General features: G+C 44.5%; 1 protein-coding gene across 1 annotated transcript in view; it reads right to left on the bottom strand.

Moving 5' to 3' along the window:
* Nucleotides 1-16,989, bottom strand: part of RP1 (RP1 axonemal microtubule associated) — a 291,823-nt gene that overhangs the window by 195,087 nt on the left and 79,747 nt on the right. The window contains exons 18-20 of the mRNA XM_084848072.1: nt 5,113-5,199; nt 2,092-2,224; nt 716-867 (exon numbers count right to left, since the gene is read on the bottom strand). Of these exons, the coding sequence (XP_084704198.1) occupies nt 716-867; nt 2,092-2,224; nt 5,113-5,199 (372 nt within the window). The remainder of the gene's footprint in view (nt 1-715; nt 868-2,091; nt 2,225-5,112; nt 5,200-16,989) is intronic.

A 16,989-nucleotide genomic window follows, 5' to 3' on the forward strand; every position in this document is an offset into this window, starting at 1 on the left:
ACCTAATTACCTGGCTGGGCACAGCTTGTTGTGTCATCCAGACCTGCGCAGCATGGCTTGTTTGAGGGAGAAACAACTCTCAAATAACCCATGGCCTGTTGTTGAGTTTTTTGAGGGTTGATTGCCCTCAAGCCATGCAACCCAGGTTCGGACAACATGACAAGCTGCACTTGAGTGGCTAACTAAACAAATGGCACCTGGTATTCACTGCTGATTCAAATAAGCCACTATGGGTTATTTAAACCACAGTGGGTTGTTTGATCATGTGAACTGGCCCAAATATCTAGTTCAGCTATGTGAAGTCATGCAATCATTTCTGTGTTTAATTACAGCAAATATTGATCTTTTACACCTTTCCTGAGTGGTGGAAAGTGGTGGATTCCTTATGCTTTTTCTTTACTTTTTACAGCTATCCCCAATGTCTTTCTTGCTGTTTTCTTTTTCTCAATTCTATTTTTATTCTATTTATTTACTTTAAAATATTTATAGGATTCTGCTTTTCCTGGTATGAATATTCTTTCTTAAAACATTGCTGAAAGTACAGAACAATAATGATGAAAATATTTAATGAAGTGGCGGGTAAACAAAGGGATATGTCTTTGGGCCCAAGATCTGACTCGGTTTCCTTCAAAACTGATTTTAAGTATGCCCTGTGTTAAAGCACCTTTAAATGTATCTGTAAATGGAGTACACAGATATCGTTCAGCATGCTTACCATCCCCCTCTGAAATTTTACAGGCTTGTCAGATTTGTGAAGAAGTCTTAGACCAGAATCTCCTCTTTCTCCATATATGCACAAATAAACAGAAGAATCTGTTTCAGCTTGCTCCATATGTCCCGTGTACACATAAACCTGGTAATTCACAGCTAGAGAAAGAGACCAATATTTTAAAAGATGCAAATAATTTGAAATCACATGAAGAGAATACAATTTCATGTTACATTTAACCTTCAGGCTCATTATTAAATAAATACAACTTGCATTGCAATAGATTTACGAAGATATTATTGTGAAGCTTACTAACAATGAGCATGATTCAGCCAATGTTATATTTTTAAGTCCCACTGATTTAAATGAGCCTAACAGAGCCCTTATCTAAAGCAGCAGTAAGCATCCTCAAGACTCTGCTGGGCAATCTGAAAATTAATTAAGAGGATCAAATTTACCTTGCAAAGAACCTATATTTTACATTTTTGCCTCTCTGTAGTGCTACAGATGCCTTTTTTCCCCTAATTTTTTTTTTTGGGGGGGCGTGCAGGGTGAGTGAAGGCTGCACTGGAGAGCAGCAGGGGCTGTGTGTTGCCCAGCCCTGGCAAAAAGAGTGGCAATCCTATTGGATTGTACTCTAAAGGGCTGTTTGCACTTAACAGTGGCAAATTTGTTGCCATGGGTACCAGGCACATTCCGCAGCCAATCAGGCCAATCAGGGGTTGCTATGTGATGTGATGTCCGAACCTGAACACTATAGGTTAATAGTGGGTTAAGCAACCCACAGTGGAGGGAGCAATCCTATGGCCACTAGATGCTGTTTATGGGAACTGAGGTCAGAGTCCTGCCCTGCCACCCCCTGCCCTGCCACCTCATAGCTGGCATGGTTCTTCCCCATCTCCGCGCTTGGAAACAGAGCATGGAGAGGGCAAAAAGGAGGTGGTCCTGGGAGTGGGGAGGGGACCACAGAAGCCTCTTTATGAGGCTTCCTATGTGTCACACAGCCTCCCCCCATCCTGCTCCGAAGTCCCTGGCTAGACATGCAAAATCACGTGTCTAGCTGAAAATGCAGAGGATCTCCTCCGTGCTCCAGCCACCCTGCATTGAATAGTTGCCAGCGTCCGAGTTTGGAGGCTGGCAACTGTCTACATAGGATTGCACCATAAACTAACTACTGTTTGTAGGGTAACTGTGGGCTGTTTAATTAACCCATGATTGTCACAGTTACATGCACACCAGGTCTAAAAGTACTAATCCTAGGCTGGATTGTGGCCAATACTTTTGTGAAAGCAATTTCTTGTAGAATATATAATCCGGTAATAGCTGTGACAACTGTGTATTCAGTCTTATAATTCTTTGAGAAAAGAAATACATGTTTTTACTTGGATACAGGCTTCTTCCTTTTTCCACTACTGGAAGTTCACACAGAGTATCTCCATTCCCTCGACTCCTTGACAACCATTTGTTTGCTGGAAAATTCAGAATTTTCCCACTCTTCAGGTGTTGTAGTGTCACCTATGAAAGAAACAAGAGTAAAACCTTCTGGTGTACTTGTAGATTCTATCACTGTACTATACTTCTGTGATGGGCTAGGAAACAACTAATTACAAAAAATAAATTACAACTTCAAAAATTGCCAATGACTGCCCTTAGCAGCCACTAAAATGCCATAGTATTTTCCTGAAACTAGCCTGAATAATATATGAACTAGTAGTAAAAAAACAAAACCCTTTCATATTGTTATCCTCTGCAGGAAGAATTCAATTTAATTTATTTAAGTTGGATTTAAAAACAGATTGGATTTTGCAGAATTCAGAATTAAGCTGGATTTTGCACAAGCAATTTTGATGGTTTCCTTTATTGTCTAGAGCTTTGCATCCTTATTGGCACAGCTCCCCCTGCTGATATACAACAAGGGCAAACATTAACTGCAATGCCAGAAAACATAGTTTTCCAGTTTGTTACTTGTTTCCTTGAGTGAAGGTCGTCTTTTGAAAGCCAAAAGCTATTCTTATGAGTCTTGGAGTCAGATGTTAAAGAAAAGTGAAGCAAACACGATGGGGTAAAAAAAAATCCCTGAAATAACTGGAGCTGAACTGAAATGTTTCCATTCCCATCTGGGTTCTCTATTTCTAAAGTTCAGGTCCATGATCTCAGGTTAAAAGCTAGTCTACCTTATTCTAGTGTTAAGATTTCAGCTTGTGAGCTGAGATGTCAGAATAAAAATGTAGATGCATTTGTACATGAGCAGGTTACCAGAGAAGATGCAGATATGTCTCTAGTTCTTATAGAGCTGCAGTGCATTGTAGCATGAATTTATTCTTTTTAAAAAACCCTACCCCAATATAACACCCAACCCTGTGAGCAAAAACACAAGAAAATAAGTGTTAAAGATCAGGCAGGAAGGCTGTGGCACTGGGGCAGTTTCATGACCTTTAGTGCCCCGCCAGTACTGATTCAACACAGGATGCTGACACCTGCACAGTTTCCCTAAGCCATTTTTATTCAAGCAGGCCTTTGGCATGTAAGCTGGTCATCCATTTGGGTGCTGTTTTATTCTTTCATTGTTGGGTTTTTAAACTGTGTTTTTAATATATTGTTCTGAACCACCAAGAGAGCTTCAGTTATTGGGTGGTACAGAAATCTAATCAATAAACAAACAAATAAAATATTGTTCAATTATTGTTTTAATTATGTTTTTTATTTCAAATGCTGTCTTCAATTGCTGTTTGACACCTTGTGTGCCATTTCCTGGTAGATTAGAATAAAATAAAATAAATCTAGAGATCTGGGCACTGAAGTAGGCTTCTGCACACAAATCACATACTAGATTAGAACCGCAAGAGCAAATTGGAAGTGTATCCAAGTCATCTATCAGCACCACATCTCTTTCAAAGGAATGCACAATCGGATAGTCCCGTGATGCAAATAAATGCCTTTGGCATTCAGATGCCCATCCAGTGTGCAGTTGTGCTTCCTGGTCCAGCAAGTGATATGCACAAAGCCTTCCGGTTTTTGGATAACAGCCAGCACGGGTTGGTGTCATTATGCCAAGGACACCACTGCCAGCTGCAGAACAGACTAGGCACTGTAGAAAGGTTATGAATGAAAATGAACTGAACAGAGAAGGGACGCCATGAAGGCTTGGCTAATATATAACACATTCTGTTATTACTGTTGTTGTTCTTATGTATTTCGATGACTCATTTTGAGTGCTTGAAGCACCTCACAATCACATGCATTATCATGTTGTGATCCTTACAACAATCCTGTAAGGGAGGCCAGCGTTATTATTCCCTATATTGCATAAAGGAGGCTGAGGATGAGAGATAGTCACTTGCTTAACACCACCGAGGGTGCAAGCCTATGCATGTTTAGACAGAAAAAAAACCTACAACTCCCAGTATGCCCCAGCCAGTATGGTTGGCTGGGAGTTTCTGTCTAAACATGCATAGGACTGCACCCTCAGTGAGTTTAAAACTAAGATGAGATTTGAACTGGGAACTTGGCAACTCGCCCTCACAACTCCTACAGGATATGCCCTTGGGATAAGCCCCAATGACATGAATAAAGGTTATACTACAATACTGCATGGTGGGTTTGGGCCCTTAATGTTTTTACAGTATATCACAGGCAAAGCATTAAATCAGCTGTATGAATCCGCATTTATGGATCAGTAGTACACATATACTACATATCCTCAGGTGGATAAGGCAGTAAAAATGCATGAGATAAAATGAAAACTTTGCGGTATGAAACATGTTTCTCTGCTCCCTCAAGAAAGAAACATTCTGCCTGCCTCTGAGTTTGAACTTATTTATGATATTGAATCTATCATCAATAAATCAGCTGCAATCAATAGCAAATTCAATAAGCAATTGACACTTTTAAAATAGATTACACAAATGTTCATATGGTATATTTTATTTATGGAACTAGCACTATTAGCTAATGGCACAGTCCCACTTGGAAAGTAAAAACCACTTCTTGGTATATAATTGCATGTAAGAAAAACATTGATTGGGATATCAGTTATTGGAACAAAGCTAAGAATCACAGTATAGTAAACTTTGTTTTGTATTGTACCTAACAATTAATGCTATATGATTTTAAAAGATCTGCTCCTCAATTGATGCACAGAGGAAATTGTGTCTATTTCTCTTTTTAGATAAAAGTGTTATACGGGTTTCGCTACTTTCAGAACATTTGGTCTAACAGTTACTACTCAATGGTAAAAACAGAAAAACAGAAAAGTCCATACAACTCCCTGCATTCCCCAGCCAGCCATGCTGGCTCAGGAATGCTGGGAGTTAAAGGATTTTTTTTTTTCCTGTCTAAACATGCACAGGATTGTGCCTTAAATAAGTCATAGGAACAACCAGACGATATACCAGAAAACATACCTTTTCCAACATCCATTCTGGTTGTTTGCTTGTTCCATCGTGACCTATTCTGATTTTGTAGATGTTTCCAATATGATGCATTTCAACCTGAATTGTAACACATAAAGAGAGATGCAACATATAACTAAGAGCCAGATCACACTGTAGTAAAACAGCAATTTGGCATGCAGCATGGAGCTGCCACTACACATACAGTGTACCATTTGATATGCTGTGTGTGTGCGCACGCGCACGTGTGTGTGTACAGTAGCCTAATTACTATTCTTTTCCACTAAGGCATACATGCAATGGTGTGTACGCATGAAGCAATGGGTACGCATGAAGCAATCATCCTCCTCACCATATGCATTCCCTCACCATACACCTCTAGCATCAGGTAGATTGGCTTTTCTGGTTCTTTTGTGTATGGGGGTTGGTTTTTCTCTTAAAATCTGGTCATGTGCCTAGGAGAGATATGGGGACAAGTGGGTGGGGTGGGGGGCTGAGCGGGCCCCAATTAGCATGGGTACAGGTAGAGGGAGATACAGCATTGGGAGGAGGGCTAGGCAGGTTAGGGGAACATGGCTCAGACAGTTAACACTGTGCTGAGTTCCAGCCCTCCCGCCATCCGCAGGTTTGCTGGTTGCCCTGTCAGCCTGCCTTCGGGGCTCTGGATAATGCTCTTAAATGCAAGATTGGTCCAAAATAAGACCTCCCTCATTCATGACTTAATATTGGATGAGGTGGCCGATCTGGCATGTGTAATTGAGACCTGGGTGGATCAGCAGAAAAGAGTGTCTTTCCCAGCTGTGCCCACTGAGGTACTTGGTTCAGCATCAGGGTAGGCCGGGCAGGGGTGGGTGGGGGGCTTTGCTGTGGTCTATAGGAACTCCATCTCCCTCTGCAGGTTTCCTGTCCTGGTCTGGAGAATCATAGAGTTGGAAGGGGCCATTTAGGCCATCGAGTCCAACCCCCTGCTCAGTGCAGGAATCCAGTTTAAAGCATCCCTGACAGACGGCTCTCCAGTCTCTCTGAAATTTGTTAGTTCAGATTGTTGTAACACAAATCTTCTTTTGTCCCTGACTGGCTGGCAAAGATGTAAGACAAGATGACACCATGCTACAGAGCCCAGGTAGGACTGATCACCTCCCACCCCCAAACCTGCAAGCTCCTTTGATGAATTACTCTTAGGATCCTGATAAGCACGTTTTAGCAGGCTAGTTTAATTGTTCATTTTATTTTAAAACAGCTGACTGTTTCTGGACTTCTTTCTCCTTGGTTCTTGAATAAATACATTGAACTGGAAACTGGAGTTGAAATTTTAGTTCTTTGCCTACTCTGAGGGTTGGCCTCACTCATGCACTGTACTGCTTGGCGTACATGCTAACCTGGATCTTAAGGAGTTTATAGGAAGCTCTGGAAAGGCAGTCTATCCTTCTCCATAAGTATATCCACCTAGATTCTTTCATATTTGATATCCAGGACATAAGAGTTATTAAAAATGTGAGCGGTGACGGTGATACTTATAGACAACGGGTGTCTGCCTTACTTGTCACAGAAGTAAACTAGACTTCCAGTCAAATCATGTGCTGTTAATTCAGCTCCTGAAGAATGAGTCTTGTGTTGTTGTAGTTCTGACCCATTTACTAGTCACACTATCCCAAAAGTCTTCCTGTCTGCCTTCAGTATAGTTTAGTTTTTTAAGGTTACAGAAATACTACAGAGCCAGAGCCATTTGATGGACCTTTACATACACATGTGGGATGTACAGATTTTGCTTAACCCATTCTGTGAATCTTTCACAGATTGTCAGGTGTCCTTTCATTCTGTTTTTCATGCAAAAAAGTATGCCACAATTTACATCACTTTTGCTGGCATGTAACGTTTTGCATATTTTTCTTAGCTTGGTGTACAATCAATTATCAGAGTGCACAAAAGAAAAAGTGCTACACAGTGTAGGCTGAAGAGAAACAAAGATGTATAAAAAGTTGTGTGTGTCTGTGCATTTTTAAGTGGCGCATATATTCGTGAATTTTCCAGTAACTTTTGTATTTTTGTATGACTAAATTTTCATGCAGTTCTGGAAAACTAAAACTTGGTCCACAAGACCATGGAATCTGCATGACTCAGAAGCTGCTGGTCCACTGTGGAATCCGTGGGTTGAATTAATAGAAATCTGAAGTCATTCGAATCCATTTTGGATTTCTGCAACATCTCTCCTACTAATGTCATATATTTTTCAACCCTCTCTGACTCTCCACAAAGGGCTCTTACATATCACAGTTCAGTGGCACAGGATTTCAGGCAGAATGCTAGAAGATTACCACTGACAGCTGTTGTCCCAACACAGAGGACGGAGTTAATATCATGCCTAAAATCAAAAAGGTGTCTCCATAGGAACCTTCTGACAGAATCTGCACACTCTCTGCTTCAGTGCAATTGAACAGCACAGGGCTATGCTTAATCCTATCACTTCGTCTAAATACACTTGTGGATCAGGCCGCTTGAGAAATATGTCTCAATATGAAAGATATTTTTCTACAAATGTGACAGTGTTGGAGAAATTCCCTGGTAAACATCAAACATTTCTGCAAATTGGACATTAAAAGGTGTGTTGAAAAGTAACAACACCTCCTGTCCAAAGTGGCAAACAATCTGCTCCACTCAAAACACAGTGACTCTTTTGGAATCGTTTTCTGCGGGGTGAGGAGAGTGAACTGCTTGGGGTCAGGAGATCACCCAGCTGAATGCCTGCTGGTGTCACTATTTCTCCAACCATCCACCCACTTTACTGCTCCTCGGTTGGGAGGGCAGCATCGTTACAACCCAAGTCCTTTCCTAGCTCCGCTTCCAGCTCCATCCCTACAACAGTGTGACAGTCTGTCAGGGTGGCATGACACCTGGCGTGCGCTGCTTTGCACGTGCTGAAGTGTGATGCCACAATGTGCACTCTTGGCATTGCACTTCTCAAGGAGCAGTTTGAAAGAGTCAGCTAGGAGACTGTCTGCATCTCCTTGATATACTGTCTTGGCTTTATGAGCTGTACAAGGCAGACAGATCAGAGGAAAGATTGGGTGTTCGAATTCTGACTATAAAAAAGCAGAAGAAATGGAGAAGGAGCAATTTTGACTACAGCTACATTACTTGATGAGCTGTATTTGTGCTTAATCAATGAACCAAGACTCCTGATTATTACTGAAATGAAGTAACTGATTACAAATGAATGGAAACAACTAATTTACTAACACATTGGAATAACTGATAGTTATTCACAGTGCATTAATTTAGCATTGAACTGAGACAATAGATCACTATCAAATTGAGAAAACTGATTACTGAGTTGCAACAGCTAATTATTTATGACCTGAGATGGACTATTAGTGATCCACCAAAGCAATTTAGTTATTCAAAGTAATATAATTTTCCTTATTGATACAGTTGATACATTTAGATTAATTGGTTATGATGAATTAGGATAACTGGCAATTACTAGTAACTTGACATCGATAATTGACAAATGGAGTTGATGATGTAGATAAGTTTCATTACACCTGGGATTTAATCATTAAGGTATGTATTGAGTCTACAGAGAAGAAGTACTCTGTTGGGAAAAGAAGCTCCTCTTTTAAAGCAGCACCAAAAAAGAAGATCAAAAGCAAGATAAAGAAGGACCTAAGATAGTTATAAACAGAGGATATTTCCAGGAATCCACAAATTCTCATCAGATCTCAAGATGCAGCTGCCCCAATCTGTCCCTCCCCAGAGCAAAGATTCTTTCTCTTGATTTGGGGGTGGGGTTTGGGTTTTGTTTTTGTTTTTTGCATATTGCCAGGAGCTTAAAAGTGGAGGGTCTCATAGGCTTACCCCTGGGTTTACTACATTTAAACTCTGGCTGCGTTTGGAAGAGAGTAAAACAGTGTACAGACTTTCAGGGAATGCTTTCTATGCTCACTAGGCACTTCTCCACAAGACCCAATTCACATGTAATGGCTAACTATGGGTTGTTTAACTCCTAGTTAGCCATGGCTGTGTGGCAACAAGTGAGCATGCTGCTCCCATGTGCTTATCTCTTTCACCTTCCACCCAGATTTAACCCAACAACGAACCATGGGTTAAGTCTGGATTGTTTAACCCCTAAACAACCCAGAGTTTCCAGATTCAGCCATAATAAGAGCATTCTTGAGTTGTTTCAGAAAGGGGTGAGAACCAGCAGGCTCACTTGCACACAATGGCAAACAACCCATTGTTTTATTGTGTGACCCGGTATATTTTAGGGCACTCTGGACAAAGCAAATGCACATCATGGGGGAAAACTGCTAATCCAGCCATGAAGCCTCTTCCAAGCTGCCTAGGCAGGCTCTTTCATATCAAATATTTTGTCCTATTCAAAAGACTAATTAGATGTATACAAGTCAACCCAGAGAGAGATAGTAAAGGAGTTTCTAAAATACCAGATAAGATAACCCACAAACAAATGGAGAGCATGATTCTTATGAAATGCGAATATTCCCAGTTTTTCAAGAGAAAACAAAGCAGTGTTAGAAGCCCCAATAACAATGAAAGTGATAAGAGAAATACTAAGAAATTTAAAAGAAAAAAAAGGTAAAGTGTCAGTCTTAAAACAACTCCCTGAAGAATATTACAAGACATTTTATGAAAAATTGTTAATTAATGACTTATTAATTAATAAGTGTACTCAGCATATTAACATCCCTGAATTCTGGAAAATAACTAAAATGATATTGATAAGAACATAAGGCAAGCCCTGCTGGCTCAGATCAGAAAACCACCAATCCAGCATCCTGTTTTTCTACTGGAGCCAATCAGATGGCAAAAGCAGTAGGTCAGTTCAAACATAATATAATGATAAGCCAGGGACCTGGGGAACCCTGCTTATTGTTTCTGAGCAGTGTGTTCATGCACATGGTTTGGTTACTGTGGTTTGCTCATGGTTTGTTTACTGTGACATGAGAACTGGGAACTCTGACTTGTCTCTCCCCTGACAATCCAGAGTTATAAGCCATGGTTTGTTGTTGGTGTATTACCTGGCTTGTCAGGGGAGAGATAAGCCAGAGTTCCCAGTTCACATGTTACTGTAAGCAAACCACAGATAGACGGTCCATTGTTTAGATCAGGAGTGTGACACCTTAGGCCTGGGAGCCAAATCTGGCCCTCTGAAGCTCCCAATCCAGCCCTGTAGGGTTCCCCAGATAGCCCCACCCCCTTCCCTGGCCCCACCCCCTTTCTCCCAACCACCAATTGTTTGGTGGTTTTGCAGCTTTTGCATGGGCTTTTTTCCCCATACGAAAAGGATGAAATACCTCTCCTAAGACTTGGTTAATGGCAGCAAGAGCTTTAGGGAGCAGTTCTATGGCCACTAGACAGCGGCTAGATGGCCATAGCATATCTTGTTTCCCAGAGAACCAACCTCCCCCCACTTCCGTGCTGCCTCCAAGGCATCATGGAACAGCCCTGTGCTCCACGCTTGCAAGAGGAGCATGGAGCAGCTGAAAAGGGGTGTTCCAGGAGGCTTTCTGGTGCGGGGAGGGTGGAAATGCCTGTATGACACATCCAATGTGTTGTACAGCAGCCTCCTCCCCCACTCTGTCCTCCCGTGGCTAGACAGCTGCAATCGGCTGTCTAGCCGAAAATGCAGGGCAGGAGGAGCATGAAGGGAATGATCCCCTCCGTGCTTCTCCTGCCTTGCATTGAATAGGCGGTTGCCTCCAAGTTCGGAGGCGGCTGCCTATCTGAATAGGATTGTGCCTTTAGGCTACAATATGCTGGCATTTTTCCACCACCCCCTTCTCTCACTGGAATGTGGCCCCTGACAGTTTCTCCGAAATTCAGTTTGGCCCCCAGCCTGAAAGAGGTTCCCTGCACCAACAGCACCAGTAGCACGCTGCCTCATTTGCAATTGCTCATTTACATTTGCTCATTGTTCCATGCAAACTGGGACAGTAGCTCCCTCCTTTGCTCATGGACAACCAATCTTCAGTGGCAAATTGCCTCTGAACCAAAAGGTTCCGTATAGCCATCATGAAAACAGCCATTGATGGACTTATCACCCATTAATTTGTAAAAGGGAAAAAAGATTCAGGTAAGCAAAAAAGGAAAGATGACTGTAAGCAAAGATACATTTGTAAACCTCCAGGGAAATATTCCTGATGAAGCCTGAGCATTTTGATTGCAGAGCCTTTGCAAAGCGTTCTCTGATACCCTAAATATGAAAGATACCATTTCTAATCTAACTCTATTCCATTTATCTCAATAGTTTTTGAAGCTAATCTACTACCATCATTGAACCTGAAAATAAACCATTCCTTCTATTGTATATTGCACTACAAGAAGAGGTTCTCTGCCACTAAAAACAGATCTCCTGTCAGATTATTTCTCAACTGTACAGTTGATTGCTCTTCTGAATAAGGAGCTGGTAGCAGTCTCCTCTGTCATGTTTTCTTTCCTTGCCTATTACAGTTCAAGCACTCATCTCCACTTTTTATCTCAAAGAGCTTATTTAAGAGGCTTTCCCCTTAGCTTGCCTGTTAAAAACTCGCATCATTGCACCATCCATTCATCCTGTAGCCTCATTTATTACAGCAATACTTTTTTCTATTGCTTTTGTAAAATGCTAGCTACCTTAAGACAGTGTGTTGGTTCACATTACATGAAGGAGCCTTAAGCTTGCATTTTTCCTCTACCGTCTCCTCGTGCATTCTGTTTCAGTCAGCTGCTTCCACGTCCGCTGAAACCGGTTTGCTTGCTTACATCTGAACCGGCAAGATGGCATTTGTGATTGCACCAAACCAGGATATAGAATTCGGAAAGCTGCCTCATACTGAGTTAGGCCAGCGGTCCAGTGTGGTCAGTACTTTCTACACTGACTAGCAGCAGCTCTCCAGGGTTTCATGCAAGAGTCTTACTTCGTGATGCTAGGGGTTGAACATGAAACCTTCCACCTGTAAAACATATGCTCTGCCACTGAGCTACAGTCCTTCCCCATGCAAACCACAGTTTACTGCTCATGTTATGCCAAACCATGGTGTTCTGGTGCCCAGGCAAGTAAGCCTGTCCTGCTACTGCAAAGCACTGGGTCAATGGAACTTGAGGCTACTTATGTACGAGACCTATTGCACAGCAGCACTGCTGGCTGGATTCTACCCTTTGTTTACAGGGCCAGTCCTACCATTATGTAGGGAACGTACCCATACATGCACACATACTCCTTGATATCCACTGCTTCTGACAAAAAAAGCCAGTGGCTCATCTCATCCTTGGCTACTCTTCTTTCTCTCAAGTCATCCCCCAGTCTCTCTTTAATAGTGCCTGTTGTTTCTTGGAACCTTCCTTTCTAGATTGGCTCCAGCCTGTTCCCCTTGGGTCTTAAATTAAGCCTGTCTAATTTACTCCACCCAGTCCCAATTCCTACCTTGGGGTTGATCTACATGACAGTTTTTTTTCCCGTGCCATTGTAATCCCTGGCTGGCATGGCACACAATGCACTCCCCAACCCATTCTCCTCACGCTATTTCTGCCCTTATATCCCGACTTCTGCAGAGTACTTTTATCATGTCCCCCCCCCCATTGTTGCAGTTGCTGTGTGGTGATTATTCTAGAGTGTGCTAACCTCACATTATTGTAACTTATCCTGGTGGGAATGATTTCTGCCTACAGAGCTGGTTCAGCAACCTTTCTTCCCATTCTCACATTTCACCTTTGGAAGGAAGAGGAATGGCTCTGTGGGGAAGAAATCGAGGTCTGCCCTGCATTTGCTAACTGTTGTCAAGGAGGGTGCATCATTCTTTGCTGGCAAACATACCAACAACGTAACAAACAAACAAACAAACAAACCCAGCAACCTGAGGCAGCAGGATTCATCTTACAACTACCTCCCACTTCTTGTACAACAGAAGCAGTACAAAGCAGTTTTTTATTTTATTTATTTGTTACATTTCTATACCGCCCAATAGCCAAAGCTCTAAGACAAAATATTGTGTTATGAAGTGATACAACTCTGCTCATGTGGTCTTGATAGCACCACCCATTTCTCCTGTGATTGAAGTACTACAGATAGTTGTGAGGCAAAGTAAGATTTTAGAAACACTAAGGATACTGCATGGTATTTGCTGACATGTGCCCACCAAGAAACAATTGCTCCATCAAAAAAATACTGGCACAGCAGTGCCTCATAAATAAAAGGGGCTTCAGTGTAGATCCTACCTAGGTTACAGCTAACCCCATCCTTATCCTGTGTTGATGTGAGCACATCAAATTGCTCATGAAGTTAAGGAATTCACGATTTTGCCCCACGCCTGCTTCTTAGTCACTGAGATAAAAAATACTCACAGCCTGACAGCTATTTAGCAAGCGAGCAGATTTGAGATATCACTTGAAGAGTTGGTGGGGGTGGGAGTGGGGAAGCAGCTGCTGCTATAAGGTTTTGGCTTTACATGCTTTTTTTCCCTGGCTTTCCTTGTTTTTTTCGATGATGATGATGACAATGACAATGATAATGACAATAACTTTAAAAGCCTATTTCAAATATCAAATCACTATAATGTAGCTTGTCATGGATGGTAGGAAATCAGAACAGCAAATTCTATAATTAAAAAGCAGTTTAGCATTTTGTGGGCTTCCATATTCACAGTAATCACAGGTATTAGAAGACACTTTAAAAGCCAGTCAAATCCTGGTCCTATTGCTTCTCTACACTATTTTGTCTTTTTTTATAAGTATCCTTTATAGAGGCATTGGTTATATCAGGTTATACCCAAACCCAAACCAGGTCAGTGTGAAGAACTCGAACGTCCAGGGTTGTTGTTGTTGTTCAGTCGTGTCCGACTCTTCGTGACCCCATGGACCATAGCACGCCAGGCCTTCCTGTCCTCCACTCTCTCCCGGAGTGTGCTCAAGTTCATATTCATTGCATTGGTGATGCTATCTAGCCATCTCATCCCCTGCCGTCCCCTTCTCCTTTTGCCTTCAATCTTTCCCAACATCAGGGTGTTTTCCAGTGTTATAAGAATCCTTTATAGAAGCATTGGTTATATCAGATTATACCCAAAACAAAACCAGGTCAGTGTGAAGAACTCCAACGTCCAGGGTACTGACTCACAGATACATCTTTTTTCAAAAGATCAATATCCTCAGAACACAACTATACTAGATTGTATCTGATTAGTGTCAGGTCAATAGACTCATATCTTATGGAATCCATGACTAGTGAGAACAAGTAGCACTGCAGACATGCTATTACCTACACTGGTTATGAATTTTTCACTAGCTGAGAGAGAGGAAATCCCAGAGATCTCTAAACATAGTTTCAAAGTGAAAAATGCCCTAACCCCAGCGCCAGCTTGTCTGGCCATTGGGGGGGGGGCATTGCGGGCGGGTGGGGAGAGAGGACGTGGCAGCTTGCCATCGGGTGCCCCCAGTGGCACCACCAAGCAGGGAGCGGCAGGCAGAGTCTCCTTAAGCTCTGCTCTCCTCCCAACCAAAGCTCTTTCGCTCACGCGGCGCTTGGGCAAGAGAGACCCAACAATTGACCAGCTTCTGCCTACTCTTTCTCGCCACGTTGATGCTGCGCCCAGCCCCGGCTCACCGTGTCTCCTGCCGCTGGCGCTCACCGCGCCTCTGAAGGCACAGGCGCTCACCCTAACAGCGCACGCGCCCCTTGCTGGCGGCTGCACTTCTCTGCCTGGGCAGCAGTGCTTGCTTCGGCAGCGCACGCCCCCGCCTGCCATGCTCTGCTGATACTGCTGCCGGCAGCGGCAGCAGAGTGGCTTTGCCATTTGGGCAGCAGCGCTTGCTTCGGCAGCGCACGCCCCCCCCCCTTTGCCTGCTGGTTGGGGGCAGCGGCTCCGCTTACTTCGGCACCCCTCCCGGCCTGCCTCCTGCCGCCATTAGTCCTCGTGTAGCGGAGACTCAGCAACCAGCTCCTCTGGTCGTCGCTGGCAGCGCGGCTTTGCCATTCAGCAGCGGCGCTCGCTTTGGCGGCGCAAACCTCCCCCCCTTGCCTTTGGACCCCTGGGAGGCGGCTGTGCGTCACTGCCATCGGGGCGGCAGCGCTCACTTCCACGATGCACGCCCTTGCTTCCCTTCCTCACTGCAGCTAGCGCTCGAGCCCCAGTGGACGCTGTGGGCGACCCCGCTGGTCCCTGCCAGCGGCTGCGGCTGCACTGAGCTGCCCTCGCCTGCCCCCAGGCGCCCTCTCTCACCTGGGCCATCTTCTCCAGGGCCAACAGGCCTAAAGGATTGGGGTCTTGGGTGGGAGAGGGCTCTTGCAGCCAGCGCCCTCTCTGGATTTGCAGGCCTCTCCGGCGTCCACCTCCGCCCTGCCTTCCCTGGGCAACCACATGTGCTAGTGTGGTATAGTGGTTAGAGCATTGCACTGGGACTTTGGGGCCCCAGGTCTTGGTCTCCCTTAGCCAGCAGCATCGCTGGGTGACTTTGGGAGGGTCTCCTTTTACAACCTATTCCTTTGCTTACATCATGCCTCCTAAGAAGAGACAAGGGGGCAGGAAGGGGAAGGGTAAAGCCCCACGACCTCAAACTAAAAGGCCACAGCATAGGCTCGACTCCGAGTCCAAGGATGAGGCAGGCCCAGTCCTGGCTTCAATCCGTTCACACCTCGAAGCAGCGGAGCGTACCTCTGGGGTCGCCCCTTATCCCCTGACCGGGCCTGGCAAAACTACGGGAGTCCTGCCCAAACAGACGCGACAGCAGATGCAACGTTCACTGTTGTTTCCATTTCAGCACATCTAGATGCCATCGAAGCCTCCACTTTGTTCTCTCAGGTTCACCCCAGTGGCACACCCACGCAGGAGGCCATCCACTCTCCCACGGCGCCTCTGCTGCTGGCGACGCAGGCAACACCCTCCGCCTCACTGGCAAGGGATCCAAACATGGCTGCCCTGGGTCCAGGTGAGACAACCACTGCACCTTACTTCACATGGCCGGGTGGGGGACCAAACGGGCCGTGGGGTTGGATGCCCTGGTTTACCCCTCAGGGTTGGCCCTCCCCCCCCCCCACCTGCAATGTCTCCACTAACATTGGCCTCCGCGGCTAGAGTGGCTCAGCCAGAGGCTTCAGTCGGGGTTCCCAGCTCATTTACTCATGCAAGCGGTCTCGGCCCTCCGCCTCCCCCGCTGGTTACTACAGGAGACACCCCGCCCACACATCCACACTGCCTCAGCAGCCCCAGCCACTAACCTCACTTGTGTTGTGTGAGCATTTGGCAAGGACCTGCTGTATTGACTCAGGACCCCTTCCCCCCCCGCCTACCCAGTCGACATCGCAGGTGGCACCCGTAGATCCATACGCTAACCTTGGAAGGGGGGTTATGCCTACGGGTGCTACTTCTTCGCCTATGGGCTTTCACTTGACTTTAGCCACCAAAGAAAAGATTTTGAGGGGGGAATTCGTGGATGTCTTTTCCCTGCCATTTCGGGAGCCTGACTGCAGTGACAGAGAAAAGAACCGTGAAATGGAGCCTGAGCGTAACAAAGGGAAGAAGGTGCCAGGTTTTTTTATTTATGCTGGTATCCTCCAGCAAGGGTTCCCCGAGCGGGGGTGGGTCCTCACTAAATTCCTTACATAATCTATTGGGCTTACACGGAGTACAATCACGCCCCCTCTTTAATGAGCTTCCGCCGTGCATTAAAAACGTGGCTGTTCAGGCAGGCGTTTGGGGTGGGTTAGGGTATTTTAGAAAATGCTTTTATTGTAGAATTTTATTGTTTTATTGTATGCTGTACATCGCCCAGAGTGGCTGGGTGGCCGGCCAGATGGGCAATTAATAAATTTAATAATAAATAAATAATAAATACAAAGGTTGTGCCTGGCTGGCCTATGACGAGGCCTTTCACCAGAGGGCTGCCATCGACTCTTCTATGCGA

Source organism: Heloderma suspectum, chromosome 4, assembly GCF_057233095.1.
Source record: "Heloderma suspectum isolate Gila_16-S chromosome 4, 16-S_ref, whole genome shotgun sequence".
Lineage (NCBI taxonomy): Eukaryota > Metazoa > Chordata > Lepidosauria > Squamata > Helodermatidae > Heloderma > Heloderma suspectum.